Source organism: Rhinatrema bivittatum, chromosome 9, assembly GCF_901001135.1.
Source record: "Rhinatrema bivittatum chromosome 9, aRhiBiv1.1, whole genome shotgun sequence".
NCBI classification, from domain to species: domain Eukaryota; kingdom Metazoa; phylum Chordata; class Amphibia; order Gymnophiona; family Rhinatrematidae; genus Rhinatrema; species Rhinatrema bivittatum.
This window is the reverse complement of record NC_042623.1, coordinates 175,858,967-175,879,265: the sequence shown is the minus strand read 5'-3', so window position 1 is coordinate 175,879,265 and position 20,299 is coordinate 175,858,967. Positions and strand designations below refer to the sequence as shown.

The 20,299-nt window shown below is 45.3% G+C and overlaps 1 protein-coding gene across 6 annotated transcripts in view; it reads right to left on the bottom strand.

Annotated features, from left to right (window-relative positions):
* Positions 1–222: 222 nt before the first annotated feature.
* The window catches only part of SLC33A1 (solute carrier family 33 member 1), a 54,304-nt gene continuing 34,227 nt past the window's right edge, over positions 223–20,299 (bottom strand). For all 6 annotated transcript variants that reach the window (XM_029615882.1, XM_029615878.1, XM_029615876.1 and 3 more), the window contains 3 exons: positions 11,465–11,582; positions 9,819–10,034; positions 223–2,197 (listed from right to left, as the gene is read on the bottom strand). In XM_029615882.1, the coding sequence (XP_029471742.1) occupies positions 2,030–2,197; positions 9,819–10,034; positions 11,465–11,582 (502 nt within the window). In that variant the 3' untranslated portion in view covers positions 223–2,029. The remainder of the gene's footprint in view (positions 2,198–9,818; positions 10,035–11,464; positions 11,583–20,299) is intronic.

Below are 20,299 nucleotides of genomic sequence, written 5' to 3'. Positions count from 1 at the left end.
GATGTTTGTTTCTGGCATGTCATGTGGGTGCTCCAACCAGCTTTGTCAACATATGCTTCATCTTTTTCAATGATAACTGCAGTTTGCAATGGCTGTTTTTGACAGACGACATCACCCAAAGATCATGGCTAATTCAACCTGCTCATCGATGGAAAAAAGTTGGATTTCTACTTCTCACCTGTAACATGAATGTCTAAGGTAGAAATAAGATTCCACACTTAGTTCAAACTAAACATTGATCAATTTATGTTTCATAAACAAACAACCCAAAAAACATTTAACAGAAGTGAACCAAATGGTACCAGACATTACATTTTATAGGATGTATTATAAATCAGAGAAAATTCTTCTGCCATGCTGCATGCATGCTCCAGGTCATGCCAACTACAGGTGTTATACACAGATAAGATACAGCATAATAGAAAAGCACAGAAATGGCCTATAAATGCAGGGATGGCCAACTCCAGTCCTTGAGAGCTACAAACAGGTCTGGTTTTTCTGGATATCCACAATGAATGTGCAGGAGATAGATTTGTATACAAGGGACACAGTGCATACAAATCTCTCATGCATATTTGTTGTGGATATCCTGAAAATGAGACCTGTTTAGGGCTCTTGAAGACCGGCGTTGACAACACATCTGCTATAATGGATGCAAGCTGGATATCCTAAGACACTCCCGGAGTTAACACCCCTCAAATCTATTAGATTTCTGCTATGCTAAAATAAGTTGTGATTCCACTATCTGTATACAAATAAGAAAATTAAAAAGCAGGTCAGGCTCCTCCCTATAATCATCAGCTATCAGGGAAGGCAGTCATGGCCTGCTAACATTAATCAAAACTAACTACTGCAGAGCAAAAAGGGGCATTTCTCTTTCAAAGAGCATGGCAAGAATCGGTGACATTCAAACTTTCTTTTAAAATACATCAGCCTGTCAACTTCTGTTTAAGTTTAGCAAGAGATTTTCCATAGGCTGCTGCAGGCATATCATATAACCTGCAGTCTAACACTTTCTTTTACAACAGTATGCTAATTCCTTTCAAAGGCATTTAGCATTTATTCCCTTTTCTGTCACATGAGGACAATTCTCCAGCTGCAGAGGACTTCAAATGGAACTTGGTTTTCACCATTTGTCGAAGGACTTTGAAGTGTGCTACTCCCCGACCCAGCCGTTCCTTCCCCCTTTAGCAGCAAATCTTTATAAAATTACCAGTTTACTTTTCAAAAGGCCTTTGACCTGATGTCTCCGCTCCTGCTGACTGTCCTGTTTGCATTCAGTCATCTCATGCCTGTGCAATAACGCAGAGTTGCACCTGGGTGTCCCTGCATGAAATAGTCAACACAACCCCATGTACCATGCACCCACCAGCCAAATGAGAATATAAAAGTCAGTATAACCGGAGGCAGGACAAAAGGTCTTTTAGAAAGCAGGATGTGGTCCTTTTTGAAGGGAAAGGAAGACTTGCTGTAGGAGAGGCACATCTAAATATAAGAAGAATGAGCTGCTGGCCACAAATCATCTAAAGAATTTCGTTTCTTGCTGCTGCCTTTATGACACTTTGGTGTTACTTCCACAGCAGATCTAATCTTCTGCTTCAAGTGAAACTCATATGAAAAGACCTAAAGCAGTACAGATTATCTGTTACAAACTCTTCATGTGGTAAACGAACGAAGGTCGGAAACAAATTAAAAAGGCCATACATTTTAAAAAAAACGCAAAACTCAGGTTTATAGAAAATATTTTCTTTTCTCCTTAAAAATCTTTAAAGCTTAGAAAAAAGTCAGAAAAGACTTTAAAAATAGAATTTTCAGCACCTGTCTTCATCCCATAATGGCATATAAAATCATCATGAAATAACAGCATATGAGAGAGCTTTCCTTCCATACACTGCGCTTATGATGCATTACCTTTACCGCATTTAAGTTTGCGGTCATTTTTCCAGTTGTTTGTAGATTATGAGATATTTTTATGGAACAAGATAGTTACTTGAGGTGTTTTACCATTCAGTCTAACAGTTCATTTGAATTAAGTGCTTGGCCTGCATTTCCACGAAGACGGGCCTTCATCCTGGAGCTTTATAAATTTTGGGCCCAGAAGGAGCCACCAACCAAACCCAAGGAGAGCACACACAATAGACTCCACGTAATAGCCATCCAGTGTCGTAACACAAGAGCCACCCACTCGTACACAGAGCTGTAGGAAAGCAAAAACACAAAAGGAATATGTTACACACAGCTGCCCAGTGGAGGTATTTACATGCTATTCCATTAGACCACTATATTTAGCAGAATAATTCTGTTAAGCATTTAAATGTCTGTTCTAGCCCATAGCATTTTACTTAATGAGCATAAAGGTATTTGGGACTGCCTTTGTCCTGCAGAGAATTATTTGCACACTTGAATTTGGCAGAAGAGAGACCTTCAAAGGAAAATTGGTTCTTACTTGCTAATTTTCGTTCCTGTAGTACCATGGATCAGTCCAGACTCCTGGGTTTTGCCTCTCCTCCAGCAGATGGAGGCAGAGAAGTTTTAAACGGACTCCGTCCTATACCCCCCCTGAGGTGCCACCTAGAGTCTGTCAGTATTACACTGTACCCAAGCAGAACGAGTAAAACCAGAACTTCCACATAAACAACCTCCCCCCAAAGAGCAGAGAAAATGAAAAACTTGTAACTGAACGAACCAGATCACGCTCAACAACTCTTACCCTGAAAAGGGGGGCATTAGGTAACTTGCAGAAAAGGTTGCTAACTACCGGCTGAACAGACTCTGTTTTCCCATGGGTGGGACTCTGGACTGATCCGTGGTACTATAGGAACGAAAATTAGCAGGTAAGAACCAAATTTTCCTTTCCCTGTAAGTACCCGAATCAGTCTAGACTCCTGGGATATACCAATGCTTCCCTAATCAGGGTGGGACCGAGAGAGTCCCGCTCAGAGTACACTGGCCCCGAAGGAACCAGGCTCTGGGGCCCAGACATCCAGACGATAATGCCTCACAAAGGTATGTGCAGATTTCCAGGTAGCCACCCTACAATTCTCTTGTGGAGCTACCTGCTGGCATTCCGCCCATGAGGCTGCTTGCGATCGAGTAGAATGAGCTTTAAAAGTCCAACCGGAATCGGACGATCCTGCACGAGGTTTGCCAAAACAATAGCTTCCTTTAGCCACCGTGCAATAGTGGGTCCACTCCATAGGACGAACAGATGGTCAGAGAGACTAAAACTGTTCGTAACCTCAAGGTAATACACCACCCTCTTTACATCTAACTTCCGTAAATTCCTGGACTCTGGAGTAGAGGAATCCAGGTCCGCAAAGGAAGGAAGCTCCACTGACTGGTCCAAATGAAAAAAGAGGAGACCACCTTCGGGAGAAAGGATGGAACCGTTCTTAAGGAAACTCCAGAGTCAGAAATCTGCAAGAAAGGCTCCCTGCAAGATAAGGCCCGAATCTCTGAAATACGCCTTGCTGATAAGATAGCCACATGAAAAACAACCTTCAAGGTCAGGTCCTTAAAGGTCGCCCGATTCAATGGCTCAAAGGGAGCATCACAAAGGGTGTGGAGAACCAAATTCAGCTTCCACGAAGGACAGGGGTTTCGGACCGGGGGGGGGGTGGGGGGCGCAAATGTTTAGCCCCTCACAGAAAATGAACCACATCTGGATGAGAGGCTAGAGCAACCCCCTGCACCTTACCCCGAAAACAGCCAAGTGCTGTTACCTGTACTCGTAGGGAATTAAATGCCAAACCCTTGGACAACCCTGCCTGTAAGAAATCCAGAACATGTGGAATTGAAGCTCTGACTGTTGCACATACTGGTCCAGACACCAGGATTCAAACATTCCCCAAACTCTAATGTACGCCCTGGAGGTAGACGTTTTACGGGAATGCAAGAGAGCGTGGCAATAACCGCATTCGAGTAACCCTTACTCCTCAACCTCTGCCTTTCAAAAGCTATGCCGCTAGACAGAAGCGATCTACCTCTTCGAAACAAACGGGACCCTGACGCAGGAGATGCGGAGACTGTCGAAACCTCAGCGGTCCGTTGACAGCCAGATTCAGAAAATCCGCAAACCACGGCCGCCATGGCCACTCCAGAGCCACGAGAATCACTTTGCCCGGATGAACTTCGATGCGGCACAATACCTTTCCGACCAACGGCCACAGTGGAAAGACATACAACAGAACATCCTTTGGCCATGGAAGGACCAGAGCATCCACGCCCTCCACTCCTGGTTCCCGTCGCTGACTGAAGAACAGAGGAACCTTGGTATTGCGATATGTCGCCATGAGATCCAAGGAGGGTATGGTCCAGTGCTTGCACAGAAGATTAAAGGCTTCGGAGAGTTCCCACTCCCCTGGGTCCAACTGGTGATGGCTCAGGAATTCGGCTTGCACATTGTCCACTCCGGCGATGTGGAAGGCAGCAATTTTATAGAGGTGTTGCTCCGCCCAGTTGATCAACAGCTGAGCTTCGGCTGCCACTGGACGACTCCTGGTTCCTCCCTGACGATTGATGTAAGCCACAGTCGTTGCATTGTCGGAGAGTACCCGCACTGACCGGCCCTCTAGCGCTAACTAAACTGCCCTGGTTTCCAAACGATTGATCGACCAGGAGGATTCCATCTTTGTCCATTGACCTTGTACCGCCGACAAACTGCTCCCCACCCGGAAAGGCTGGTATCAGTAGTTACCACTATCCAGGAGGGAATTTCCAAATCCACTCCCCAATGCAGATTGTCTGGACAAAGCCACCAGAGGAGACTTGAAACCGCTGAGTCTGTCAGTGGTAAGCGAAGATGAAACTGCTCGGAGAGCGGATTCCATTGGGAGAGCAAGGCTGACTGAAGAGGACACATATGCGCAAATGCCCATGGTACCAGTTTGTGTGTGGAAGCCATGTAACCCAGAACCTGCAAATAATCCCAGGCCCTGGGCCGAGGCATGGACCTCAAGGACTCCACCTGAGCGAGAAGCTTGGATAGTCTCTCTTCGGTAATAAAAACTTTTCCCAAGATCATGTCGAAACGTGTGCCCAGAAACTCCAAGGACTGTGAAGAAACCATATGACTCGTCGGGATTTACTACCCAACTTAACGAGGTCAACCTCTGTAGCACCCTTTGAACCGCCGCCCTGCAAAGGACTTCTGATTTCGCTCAAATCAGCCAAAAGTCCAGGTAGGGATGCACCAGTATGCCCTCCTTCTGCAGGGCCGCTGCCACCACAGCCATCACCTTAGTGAATACCCTGGCTGCTGTCGCCAGACTGAAAGGCAGGGCGCAAAATTGAAAAATGCTGTCTGATAATCCTGAACTGTAGATACTTCTGATGATCCGGATGGATGGATATGTGCAAGTAAGCTTCTATCAGGTCCAGCAATGCCAGAAATTCCCCTTTGTGCACGGACCTTATGACTGAGCGCAGAGTTTCCATCCGAAAACGAGGCATCTTTAGCATCCGATTGACCCTTTTTAAGTCAAGGATGGGATGAAAGTAGATGGGCACTATGAAGTAGATTGAGTAACGTCCTCGCCCGAGTTCTCCTATGGGGACCGGAACTATGGCACCCAGAGCCTGTAAACGCTGCATGGTCTCTTACTCCGCCCGATGCTTTTGGCGGTAAGAGCACGGAGAAACCATGTGTGTTTGTGGACTGCACGAGCAAAATGTAAAAGCGTAGCCGTGTTCTATTATATTTAGGACCCATTGATCCAATGTCACAGTGGTCCACTCCTTTAGGAAAAGGGACAACCTTCCCCTTATTCTTGGAACCAAGGAGTGAACCGCCTTCACTTCATTGTGTGGACTTTGATCCCCCCTGTCTGAGGGGCTCCATCTCTGGAGGGCTGCTGGCCCCGAAAGGACTGGTTCCACAAACTTTGGCGGCCGGGCCCCTGGCGAAAAGACGATGCGGCTGAACGTGAGAAGCGAAAACGGCGATTTCCCCGAAATCTCGCCTGCTGAGGAAAAGAGCCTCTCGTCCTGGGCCTGTCCTCCGGTAACCTATGGACCTTGTTCTCTCCCAGAGACTTGATCATAACCTCTAATTGCTGCCCGAAAAGCTCTCTCCCCTTGAAGGGCAGAGAACTCAGTTGAGATATAGATGAAACATCTGCCGACCAATTCCGAAGCCACAGAAGTCGGCAGGCTGAAACAGCCGAGACCATAGTCCTCCCGGATGTTCTTAAAATATCATAAAGTGCGTCCGCACTGTAAGCCACAGCGGCCTCCAGCCGACCAACCTGCTGCGCCTGAGTGTTCAAAAGGGCTAAGGCTGCCTGCAAATCCTGCACCCAGCGGAGACTGGCCCGCAGCGCAAAACTGCTACAAATGGCGGCCCGGACACCTAGTGCTGAAATTTCAAAAATCTTCTTAAGTTGTACCTCCAACTTGCGATCCTGCAAGTCCTTCAAGGCCGTGGCTCCCATCACCGGGATTGTGGTCTTCTTTGTCACCGCTGACATGGCAGTGTCCACCTTAGGTACCTTGAGGTGGTCAAGCGCGTCCTCTGGAAGCGGGTACAACTTGTCCATAACTTGACTTACCTTCAAACCCATGTCAGAAGTGTCCCACTCCCTAAAAAAGAGGTCAGTCACCAACAAATGAAAAGGAAAAGACCGAGCTGGACCTCAGAGCTCCACCATCACCGGATCCATAGCGCCAAAATTTGAATCCTCCTGAGGGACCTCAATCCCTAATTCCTCCAGGATGACCGGGATAAGGGGTCCCAATTAGTCTTTCCTGAACAAGCGGACCACCTTGGGGTCATCACCTTCCACCGGAGGCGAGCCCACGTGCTTGACCGGCTGGGGCTGGTTATCTAGATTTGCATCCGGCCCCTGATCAGGAGCCTGCGGAGGAGACTCCCCCTCATCAGACCGGTCTGACGATGAGCTGTCCCCCTAGACAGGTAAAGGACTTAAGAGGGCGCTTGTCCTTAGGGGCTCCTACTTCCATTGGCACCTGGACCCACTTTCGGGCAGAGGACCACCCTTCCCTAGCCCATGCTACCTTGGGGCCCTGAGCTTTCGCAGGCTTGCGGGCCTTAAAGGCCTTGTGCATTAAAAGCACAAAATCTGAGGTGAATGAGGAGGAAGACCCCTCCGAATCCTCTCTGGGCCATCCTCTGGGGAATAATAGTCATCAGCCTCCTACAAACCCCCCCCCCCAGGAGCACTAGGCTGCGGTGACAACGGAGGTGGGGAGAGCCCTCCCCCCGCATCTCTCTCTTGCTGCCTGAAGGTTTGCAAAATAGCCTCCATTCACGCACTGAGAAGGAACAGGTTCAGAGGCTGATGCGGCAAGACAGGCCTCCCAGGCACCCGGTGCAATCGTGAGACGCTGCTACTTGATTTTCCCGGCACTGCAACCCCCGAGGACCCCTTCTCCCCCCGACAAGCACCCCATGCATATTCTGGTACGGGAGAGCCGTGTGCACGCACTGCTGCAAGCAGAACAGGCTGCACCACATGGCATGACCAGCAGCCTAAATTTAGAATGGCTGCGGAGAAGAGCGGTGAGAAAAAAAGTGGTCGGGTCCAAGGTCTGAAGGCAATTCGGCAGCTAAACCATGCGGAGAGAGAGCTAGGCCAGCAGAACAGGGAAAATTTAAAGACACAGTACCTGTCTCTATATTATTATTTCCTGGTTTGTTTGTTTTTTTAATCTATGAAAATTTATGAAAGGTGCTCCTGAGGGTGAATGACCCGGGTCCCCCGGTATCACCCTCAGCCGTGTGCAGTCACAGGGTTCTCAACCCTCTGCTCCGGAGCCTCTACTACCAGGGGGGATGGTCCCACCAGGACCTGACAACCCCCTGGGAGGCTGAAACGGGATCCTAACCTAATAAATAAAGGGGGGGGGGGGGGGGGATGTATTTATTTATTTTTCTTTTTATAGCTGGGTACTTCCAGAAAAAAAAAATCTGAAATCCAAACCTAAGTTCTAACACTATCTACCAGACTAAAGGGTTGCACCTCCACCATCTGCTGGAGACAGAGAAATACTGACAGACTCTAGGTGGCACCTCAGGGGTATAGGACGGAGTCCGTTAAAACTTCTGTCTCCATCTGCTGGAGGGGAGGCAAAACCCAGGATTCTGGACTGATCTGGGTACATACAGGGAATGCTTGCTTCTAGCAGTTTTAATTTTAACAGACATTTTCAAAGTAGAAACTATTAAAACAAGCATCTACTGCACATTTCAAAAGAAATAGTAAAATGAGAAATGGATACAAAAAAAAAAAGTGCTAAATACAAGCAACCATAAAAAAAAAATTCCTGCATGAAAGATTCACATAACATTTTAACAGTAACATTTTCCCTGCGAGTAGTTAGCAAGTAGTTTGATTATATTAAATGTGACAGTGCACATTTGTAAACTTAGTAAGCGACGAGACGAAGATCATCGGTGTAAAGAAATGCCTTTAATTAACGAGTTGCCTGACTCTGGCCAAGTTTTGCTCTTGCAGGAGCTGCCTCAGGGGCTAAGGGCAAAATCTGAAAATTAAAATAAAGATTACACATGACAAATACATGTAAATAATGGTGACATACATATGTAAATAAAATGAAATGAACTTATATTGTGTGCACATATTTTGAAAACATACAGAAGAAAATTTAAATATGGTAATTTAAATGAAATGCACAAATATATAAATACAATGATACGCACAAATAAACCATTTTTTAGTAGAAAATTGCCTAATTGACCTGAAAGAATTGTTTAAGGATGTGATCAAGAACTCAGTTTGTGTATGTGTGTACTGTTTTTCACAAAGGACATAGATATGGAATGGAGTATTGATGACAAGAACTTAAAAGTATACATATAACACAAAGGACACGGATGCGCAGTGGAAGTAGACTATGGTCACAACAAGAAAAAAAAACAAACAATGATACCTGTTTCTATCCTGTTGATTTAAAAATTATCATTGTTTGTTTTTTCTTGTTGTGACCATAGTCTACTTCCACTGCGCATCCGTGTCCTTTGTGTTATATGTGTACTTTTAAGTTCTTGTCATCAATACTCCATTCCATATCTATGTCCTTTGTGAAAAACAGTACACACATACACAAACTGAGTTCTTGATCACATCCTTAAACAATTCTTTCAGGTCAATTAGGCAATTTTCTACTAAAAAATGGTTTATTTGTGCGTATCATTGTATTTATATATTTGTTTGTGCATTTCATTTAAATTTACATTTTCTTCTGTATGTTGTCAAAATATGTGCACACAATTTAAGTTCATTTCATTTACATATGCATGTCACCATTATTTATTGACATGTATTTATGTGTATCTTTATTTTAATTTTCAAATTTTGCCCTTAACAGCCCCTGAGGCAGCTCCTGCGAGAGCGAAACTCGGCCAGAGTCGGGCAACTCTTTAATCTTATAGTTTTGTTAGAACAAACAAGAGGATACAAGAAACTGTATTTATTGTAAATAAATAAATAAAATAAATTCTCTCTTCATTTAAAAAATTCTTTTGATAAAAGAAGAGAATCTAACAATATTTTAAGAAAAAGGAAGTGGAGGCCAGCCCCATGAGCTCCTATATGGAGACAAAAGTTAGATTGCTTGATCTGTCTTCTGTTATATTTTGTTGGAAGGGGTTGGGATTCTGTGTACGAAAAAATGACTTGTACAAGGCCACAACAAAGAAAACAAAACAGGTTGACACAGCTCTGTGCACTGCAGAATGTGGTCATAGATGCTGTTTTTCAATCGGAAAAACAAAAGTTACAGACAGACTTAAGTATTTTAGAGACTGTTTGCAAAGAGAAAACAACCTCAATGCTTACCTCTGCAGCATCTGCAGATCCACAACTCTGATCCTGGGCTCCTACACATTCCTTCACCGTCAGAGGATCCACAAGCCAGAGAGCTACTGTGGCAGGCCAGTTTCCTCCAAGGTTTGACACTGTATTTAGAAGGGTCATGTATGTTCCTCCAATTAATGGATCACTAATTTTGGCATTGAAAGCCATAATAGCAACATACATGCTATATACAAAGATCTGTGGGTTAAAGAAAAAACAAACAAAAAACAGCAATCTTGAAAAAAAAAAAAAAAAAATACCGGTGTTTACCATAAACTGACTAAAATCATTTCTATCTTCTGCACTCTAACATGAATTTTCTCTGTCAGTTTATACCACAAGACAAAAATGCATGTTTTCCTTTAGAGTTAACGATGATTAGAGCTCAGAGATGACTCTGGGATTAGTACAATGTCTTACCAGGTAGTAGACATGGGATGAGAAGCAATATCAGGCAAGCTGTAGTAAACTTGGTTTCACTAAAAAAACATGGAGACTGTGACCCAATGTTACAGCAGCACTATAAATAAGGACTCCTTTGTAAAATATTCTCCTGATTTCACTCTATGTTTTTCATTCTTCTTCAATACATCCAGAGACTTGTGTGCAACTTGGAGCACTTTTCTGATCAACAACTGAAGAATATGCCTGATCAGACAATCAATATTGAGAAGGAAAATACCCAGACGCCTCTGCTGTTCTGTGGCCTGTCAGAGCTGAATGAACTCTGAGTGCCTTTTTGAGCATGACTTGCAAAATGTCTCTGAGCAGGTATACATACTGGCACCAACAAGGGAGGCCTATTCAATGGGTCACACAGAAGAAACCAACGGCGGGAGCTTCAGGCACTATCCTGTTGAAACCTCACTGGACAAGATCATTAACAGGACAAAAGGATTATCTGGAGAGTGGGAGCAAATGAGCTACATCTGGGAAAAACTTGTCAGGGCAGTTCAGAGGATAGGTTGTCATGACAACAGCATGATGTGACTGTAAATGAGTCTTTGGGCAGTCACGTAATTCTAGAAGTTTCGGCAATACTGTATGTTTAACTATAAAAGAAGGGTCACTTCCTGTATCCAATGAGATGCTGGTCATTTTGAAAGACAAAGGGCACCCAGTATCCAGCATCTCCCAGGAACACTTTTAATGCCAAATAAAATTTACTTTATACCGTTTACTGAGTCTAAGTGTTCTTGTGTGCCTGGCCCTAAGTACAGAAAATTATGTACACAATTTATCTACCTAAAGATAAGCAAAGACAAAAATGCCACCACAGACAGCAGAAGGTAAATGGGTAGGGTAACCATAAAGCTCCATGTCCAAGTAGATGAGCTGAGCCCGGTATTACCCCATTGCTTGTAATTTTGCTTTTTTCAGGGAACTCACCAGGGAAAATCAGAACCACATCTTCATGCCTGGAATGCGGTAAAACCAGGATTGGTTAAGCTTATCCGCCTGGACATGTGAGTTATATAGTCACCTTATGCGTGGGGAAACATCCAATCAGAGGTCTGTAAGTCATATTATATGACCTTTTTCTTTAGATTATTGCACCATGGTCTATGCTATGAGGCTTTTTTTTTTTTTTTTTTTAAGGGATTCTCTAAACAAAATCTAACAAATACCTGATGCATGGCATAACTCAGCAACACAGCAGCATAGTAATATATAGGGAACCCGCCTTCGTGTGCCACTTTAGGAGTCCACCACACAAGTACAGCAAATTCCAAGCCCATGAGTAGCCTGCAAGGGAAGAAGGAAAGAATTTATACAGCAATAAAATTCTAATCAGAAAAATGTGAATAGTTTGAACATCTTAGAAACACTTTTCAATGTCTTAGAGTGATTTTGTTTTTCCAATTTATGCAGGCTTGCCAGGATGTTCCTTACTCCTGTTAATGTGGATCTTGCTACAAAGAGATCAAAACCAACCAGGACTATCACCGATGGTCAAGAGAAGGAGCCACCCCCCTCCGATGTGCCCAGCCAGAAGGGGGCCCCCAATCTTGTACAACTGTAACAGAGCTTACTGCCAACAACCCTACCCCCATTCCTTAGTCCAGGGAGTTGGAAAATTATGGCCCACAGGCCAAATCCAACCCACAAAGTAATTTTATCCAGCACCTTTGTATTCAGGAAAGATGGCAGTTCTACTCCAGAAGTGGTATCTGGTCTTGCACTGTGGAGTTGCTGGGAGAAGCACATGAGATGGTGATGCTACAGCACTACACCTTCACCCAGGGATGTGTGCTAACATTCTGGCGTGGGGGTTACTGTGTCGCATCTGAACCCACCTGCATCTTTTAAGTATTGACTAGGGATGCGATCTAAAGAGGACAATGGAAAATAATTTTTTTTTCCTATACGCCAACATGTATAGTAACATATCAAAAGAAAGGATAATACAAAAATGTTAAATTCTGTTGACTGATTGGGCCAGTAGAGAGAACGCAACTTTGTGTTATAAGAACAAAAGGGATCACTGAAGAATGTTTCGAATCTTTCTATACGCCAAAAGCCACATTGTGCAGTTTTTATGACTGAGAAACAATGGCAGCATTTTATTTTTTAGTTAATATTCCATGCTAAACATTTTCAGGTTTTTAATAATTTTAAGAACATAACAAATACCACATAAATGCTCAGACCTCTCTCTAACAATGGCCAATCTGGGTCACAAGTACCTGGAAAATCCCAAAAAGTAGATCTCTTTCTCACTACTCACTCCCAGAGATATCTTTGGCTTTCCCTAGTCTACCCGGCTAATAATGTGTTATGGACTTTTCCTCCAGGAACTTCTCCAAACATCTTTTAAATCCCACTTTGCACATTGCCTTCGTCACCATCCTCTGGCAACAGATTCCGCAGCTTGATTGTGCGCCAAGTAAAAAAGTACTTTGTACGAATTATTTTAACGTTCAACGGTTTTTATTGAGTAAAACAGAAACAAATGAACAGTGGTAACACCGAGATTACATATGAACAGGTCCAGGTACTGCAGCTGAGAATCATTGTTCCACTAACACGAGTACCAGCATGAACCACCAAAACCTCTGAATTTCAACAGCCAACTCATTTTCTCTCTCCCATCCCCCCCCCTTGGTTTGTCCCACCCCCCACCTTCTTTTGTTTCCCCCCCTCCGTCCCCCCCCCACTCCTTGTTTGTATGTCTCTCCATTGGCTTAGATTACTGCAAGCTTCCCAGCCGTGTCGCAGCCACGTCATTCAGTATCCGGCTGCGAATCATGGGTGAGAGAGATTGTAAGTACGAGTCCCACACACTGAGGAAGCAGCGCTCCCGTTGGAAGGATGTGATCGCCCACTGCTTGTCCATCAAGAGGAGTCTAGGAAGATGATTCCTCCATTGCCAATACGCTGGGGACTCCGAAGATTGCCAGTTCAGTAAAATGATTTTTTTCCCCCACAGCGAACGTCTTCTGAAGGAATAAACGCGGTCCCCTTCCTCTGATTGTGCTTTGCGGAATCAGTCCAAACAGTATCAGAGTAATCTTAAAAGGTATCACAGCATCCAACAACCCCTCCAAATACTGCACCAACCGACCCCAAAATTTGCGCACTCGGATACAATCCCAAAACATATGCTGTAGAGAGCCTTCAACCGCACCACATTTCCCACAGTGCCCAGTGGGCACCAATTTATAGTGTACAGCCCTGATAGGCGGGATGAAGGCCCTCCACAAAAACTTGAACTGCATCTCACGGTAATAGGAATTTGAGGAGATACAAGATACGCGACTAAAGCATCGCTGTAGGTCCAATGCTGTTACCACTGGGGTCCCAGTCCCATTCCAACGCTCGGCCAAAGCCGCAGTAACTCCCGCCACCTGAGTACCCATAAGCTTTTTATAATATCTAGCTAATGTGGAAGTCTTCTGAGTAGATAGGGAAAGAAATGCATCTAACTTGTGAAAAGCTTGGACCTGCCTGATGGCTAAAGGTAGCGAATTGAAATAGTGTTGCACTTGCATATAAGGGAAAACATGTTGAAACAATCCATATTGCGCCATTACCTCTTTATGGGACAAGAGACGGCCTTCTTCATCTAGAACAGTGGTTCTCAACCTTTTTTCTGTCGGGACACACCTGACAGATGGTTCTCACATGCGTGACACACTGACCCATGATCGTCACAGGGCTAGATGTAAATGTACAGTTTGCATCCACGGGAACCCCCCTGATCCACAATAATGGATGTAAAGCAGAATTATGACATTCCCCGTTCAACTCACTCTACAAAAAAGATATTCTGGTTCTGGTGTCATCTCAGTAACAGCAACTCAAACTCCTTCTACTTTCAGGCTCAATAGCCCTACTTATGAAAAGACAGCAGTTTACCACCAATGCATGTCCTCTTGAGAAAACGCAACAAATAAGACTGATAAAACACTTACATGCTAGTAAAATATCTCTGTAACAGACACAGAACCGACCTAACATACTCCCAGGATCTGTAGTAATGCACATAAACTAATCCACACACAGTTACACCTGTATTATGGAATACACTCAAACAGGAGCAACCCTATCTATGAAAAGGCAACACTACAAATATTAAATCAGGCCCTAAAAACCAATACACCTCTTATTAGGAAAACAGAACTAGCAAGCAGCTATAGATCCCCACACAGAAATAATTGTAAAACTATACTAATAAGCAGAATAAATGTTTCACAACAACTATGAACAGAATAACATCCAACAATTAAAAACTCATAAAAACTATTAAAAATTCTCCAAACACCAATAAAATATTTCAAAAAAAGCAGACACATCACATAATATTAAATAATTAAAATAGCAGTCAATCAAGAAAAATAAACTTAAAAAGCCACCTTTACTTACCCCCTCCAGCAGCTTTCCTACTCCTCTTCCATGCAGGCTGTAGCACACACCAGAAGCAGCAGTAGTGGCTAAGATCTATACTCATGGTCCTCTTCCTTAGGGCCCATGTCTCTCACACACACACACACCATACCAGTCATGCCCCCATGACCAGTTTCTGTCTCTCACACACCAATCATCTCCCAGTCTTTGACAAACACACCAGTCACCTTCCTGAACAGTTTCTCTCATGCCATACACACACACACAGGCTTCCCACTCCCGTGTTCCACTTACATATATGGGCTTCTCACTCTCATAATCACTTTCTCTTTCTCACATACACTCACCAGTCTCTCACTCCCATGCTTGTTCTCTCCACATGCACAGGCTTCTCATTCCCATAATCACTTTCTTTCTCTCCCACATACACACACACCAGTCACCTGATCTCTCTCATGCATACACACACAGGCTTCCCACTCCCATGTTCTCTTTCAGATATACAGGCTTCTCACTCCCATGCTGTATCACACACTCCCAGCTTTCTCACTCCCATGCTCACTCTTCACATGTACAGGCTTCTTATTCCCATAATCACTTTCTTTCTCTCTCTCACATACACGCAAACACACACCAGTCACCTGATCTCTCTCATGCATATACACACACACATAGGCTTCCCACTCATGTTCTCTTTCAGATATACAGGCTTCTCACTCCCATGCTGTGTCACACACACCTAGGTTTCTCACTCCCATGCCCACTCTTCACCTGCACAGGCTTCTCATTCCCATAATCACTTTCTCTCTCTCACACACACCCGTCACCTGATCTCTCTCATGCATACACACACACACAGGCTTCCCACTTCCATGTTCTGTCTTACATACACAGGCTTCTCCCTCCCATGCTGTGTCTCACACACACCCAGGTTCTCACTCCCATGCTCACTCTCTTCACATGCACAGGCTTCTCATTCCCATAATCACTTTCTCTGTTACACACACACACACCCAGTCTCTCTCTCATTTCCATGCTCGCTCTCCACGTGCACAGGCTTCTCATTCCCTGAATCACATTCTCTCTCTCACATTCACATACACACCAATCACACCGTCACCTTACCAACCAGTCTCTCTCTCATACATGCACACACACACAGGCTTCCCACTCCCATGCTCTCTCTCTCACATAATCAGGCTTCTCACTCCAATGCTTTCTTTCACATACACCCCCACAACACCAGGCTTCTTACTCCCATGCTTTCTCACATACCCAGATTTCTCACTTCCATGCTTTTTCTCTCTCTCACACACACACATCCCTGACTGTCTCACACTCTCACATACACATCAGTCATCTCCTTGAGCAGTCACTTTCATTGTCTCTCACATATACACATAGATCAGCTCTCTGACCAGTTTCTCTCAATCACACACAGGCTCTCAATCACACACATTCTCTCACTTACACAGAGGCTGGCTGGCTGCTTCTCTCTCTTTCTGTCACTTACTTCCTCTCCCCCCCCCCCCCCCCAGCACAATCGGTAGCTGCTCCTCCAGCCCCCACAGGCCAAGAAGGAAGAATTCCATCGATCGCGGGAGGCTCATGCTGCTCTCTCCTTTCCCTTCCGCTTTCTCCCCCAGAGCAGGAAGATCAGCTGCCTCTCCTGCTGCCACCGGACTCCTGCTATCTTCGGGCGTCCGAACTTCCTGTCGGGGGGGGAGGGGTAGCGGAAGCGCAGCGCACAACGTCTGCTTCCTCCCTCTCCCCCCCCCCCCCCCCCCAAGCAGGAAGATCGGCGGACCATACGGCCCGACGCCCGAAGATAGCAGGAGAACGGGTGGCAGCAGGAGAGGCAGCTGATCTTCCTGCATTGGGGGGAGGAAGCGGAAGCTGCACGCGGCGCTTCCGCTCCCCCCCCCCGAACAGGAAGACCGGTTGGCCATACGGCCGCAGCAGCGCTTCCCCATGTGTGCCATGATGGCGCGCGAGGCGTGGGTTCTCTTGCGGCACGGCCTTTCTTCTTCCCGCGCACCACTTCCTGTTCCGGGTCCGGGGGGGAATGCAGGCGCGGGAAGAAGAAAAGGGCAGCCGCGGATGCCACAGCTTTTTTTTTTTTTGCACCGCTGCCGTTCCCGCTGGGCTTGAACGTGCTGATAGCCCGGCGGCAACGGCAGCAGGGAAGAACGAGCAGCGGGAGGGACCGGGAGCCACGCGACACACCTGCCGGTGCTTGGCGACACACTAGTGTGTCGCGACGCACCGGTTGAGAACCGCTGATCTAGAACATGGCCCAAATACTCTATACCTTGCGCTGCCCAATCTTGAAAACCCCTTGTTTGGGAGCCAGGTGAGAATTCTGGGTTACCTCTTAAAGGCAAAAGATAAGCATTCTTTCTAGGGATTCCCAATTTGCGAGTCAGCACCCGCCAGGCCCGCTTCAATGGCAACAGTAAGGCCTCCACCAGCGGAGGATAGGACACTGTTGAGGCATCCGCCTGTAGCACATAGTCCAATCCAATGGGAGCCACCAAAGCCCTTTCCACTGAAAGATTAGTGTACGTCGGGACGCCCCTAAGCCAGTCACGAACTAGTCGGAGGTTGCCTGCCACATTATACATGTGTAAGTCGGGTACTCCAATCCCCCCCTGCCCCCAACGATTCTGCAAATACCGAAGAGGTATTCGTGCCCTCCTACCCCGCCACAAAAATTGGCGCAGGGCCTTCTCCAAACGCTTCCTATCTAGAGCCTTAAGGAAAATGGGTAGATTTTGAAAAAGAAAAAGTCATTTAGGCAAAATTATCATCTTAAACAAGTTTAGACGACCCAGCAACGAAATAGGGAGCGAGCGCCAGGCCTCTAATTTTTCCATGGTCTGCTGCAAAAGAGGGGCGACATTACTCGCATACAACAATGCCAATTGTGCCGGGAGTATGATTCCCAAGTAGCGTATGCGAGAATCAGCCCACGATAAGGGAAAAGCCTGTCCCCACCTATCCTTTAAGGACAAAGGGAAGGGCAGCGCTTCAGACTTGCCTAGATTCAATTTAAGCCCCGCAAAAGAGCCAAATTCCCGAATCAATGCCAACAAGGAGGTCAGGGAGTTTACTGGATCCGTCAAAAAAACCAGAACATCATCAGCAAACGCTGCATATTTAAAAGTTTCCGACTGAAACCGGATTCCCTTAATCGTACGGGTCTGCTGGATAGCGGTCAGTAAGGGCTCAATTTGTAACACAAAAAGCAAGGGTGACAAGGGGCACCCCTGCCTGGTGCCTCTGCAAATGTGAAAAGCGTCTGAGCAAACATTGTTGACCACTATAGTGGCTAGCGGGTCATGATATAACAACTGGATCGCCTGATAGAAAAACCCCTTAATTCCCACCAATTGAAGTACATGAAATAAATAAGGCCATTCAACCCTATCAAACGCTTTTTCAGCATCTAGACTGACCACCAAGTGGGGGAAGCTGTCATTCTGACCAAGGGTCATAGCAGCGATAACCTTCCTAATATTTATGGCGTACCGACGTCTAACAAATCCCACTTGACCCAGCCCCAGCAAATCGGGCAACACAAGTGCCAACCTGTCAGCCATAATTTTTGCTAAAAGCTTTTGGTCAACATTGAGAAGGGAGACTGGTCTGTAAGATTCCGCTTGCAAGGGGTCCTTCCCAGGCTTAGGCAGCAAAGTAATAGTGGCACTATTCGTATGCGGCGGATAAGAACCCCGTTGTATCAGAGTTGTACGAATTATTTTAAATCTGCTGGTTATTAGTTTCATGGAATGTGCCTTGTTTTAGTTAGCTGAAAAGGTAAATAACCATCCTTTATTTACTCATTCCACCCTACTCATGATTTTATTAAATTTCTATCATGTCCCCTCTGAACCATCTCTTTACCAAGCTGTGCAGCCTCTCAAAACAGAAGATCTGTTCCATTCCCTTTATCATTTTTGTGCCTCTCTCTGCAACTCTTCTAGTCTGCTATAGCTTTTTTCAGATGGGGAAACTAGAAGTGCAAACATTATTGGAGATTTGGTCACACAGTGGAGCAATACAGAAGCAATATTTTCAGATTTATTTTTCATGCCTTTTTGGGTTATTAACATTCTATTTGTGTTTTTTGACCACTCTTACACACTGAGCTTATATATACTCAAATACAGGCAGAGAGAGACACACACACACACACACACACTGACCAGGCACAGGCAGACATACACAGGCTGTTATAGACCAGAGCACCCAAGCAACATCCAGCACTTTTCTCTAGTGTATGTGTTTGTTTAATTATAATTAAAATGTGTATGTATGTATGTATGCCTCGGCTTGTGGGAGTGCATGTGCGAGATAGTGCTTTACAGACAGAGCATACTATCTTTGCATAGTGCATCTTCCACTGTTCCAGGTGGCATCGGGTGGCTACAGACATGACTGTGTGACTGACAAACCTTATAGATTATGTGTGTATATATATATATATATATATATATATATATATATATATATATATCTCTCTCTCTATTTAGTGTATTATATATTTTACTACTGTATGATTGTTGTTCCTCACCATTACATCCAAATTTTATTAAGAAGCTGTGCTCTAAATAGGACACTGGAGCATAATGGGTTAAGGAGAGTCGAATCAAAATAATGGAGAAATTTACCTGATAATTTTGCTATCCTTGGTGTAGACAGATGGACTCAGGACCAATGGGATGTACAAAGCTACTCCCGATCAGGGCTGGAGGCTGCCCATGGTCCGGTTAACACCGCCCTTGCAAGGGCTGCGTCCTCCCATGCCTGAATGTCCAGGCAATAGAACCCGAAAAGATGTGCAAGGAGGACCACATCCCTGCTCAGCAGATGTCGACAGGAGACAGCAGTCTAGCTTCTGCCATAGAGACTGCCTGAGCCCTACTGGTATGAGCTTTAACCTGAAAGGGTAATGGCTTTCCTGCCTCCACATAGGTCCTGTGACCACCTCCTTAATCCACAAGCAATGGTAGCCCACAAAGCTGGTTCACCCTGCTTCATTCCACCATGAAGGACAAAACAGGTGGTCTGTCTTTCAGACCGGTTCTGAAACTTCCAGATACCACACCAAAAGCCTACTGACATTGAAATGGTGGAGGAGGCGGCGGTGGTATTCTTCTGTGTCCTTGCGCTTATCTAAGGACGGCAATGAAATGGACTGATTCAATGGAAACTCAGACTACCTTGGGCAAGAAAGATGGAACAGTACAAAGCTGTAACGCTCCTGGAGTCATCCAGAGGAATGGTTCCTGACAAGGCCTGTAGTTCAGAGATGTGACGTGCCGAGCATAAAGCGACCAGGAACACTGTTTTCAGGGCTAATAAATGCAAGGAAAGACTGCACAGCACAGCACAAGAAAGTAGGACCCTGCCAAAAATTCCAATACTAAATTAAGATTCCACAAGGGAACTGGCCACTATAGGGGTGGCCAGAGGTACTTCAACCCTTTCAGAAAAACAGGCCATGTTCGGATGAGCCGACAGGTGGGTTCTATTCACCTCATCCATGAAACAGAAGAGAGACGCTAGAAGAATCTTCAAGGAGTTAAAAGGTCAAAACTTTATTCAAGCCG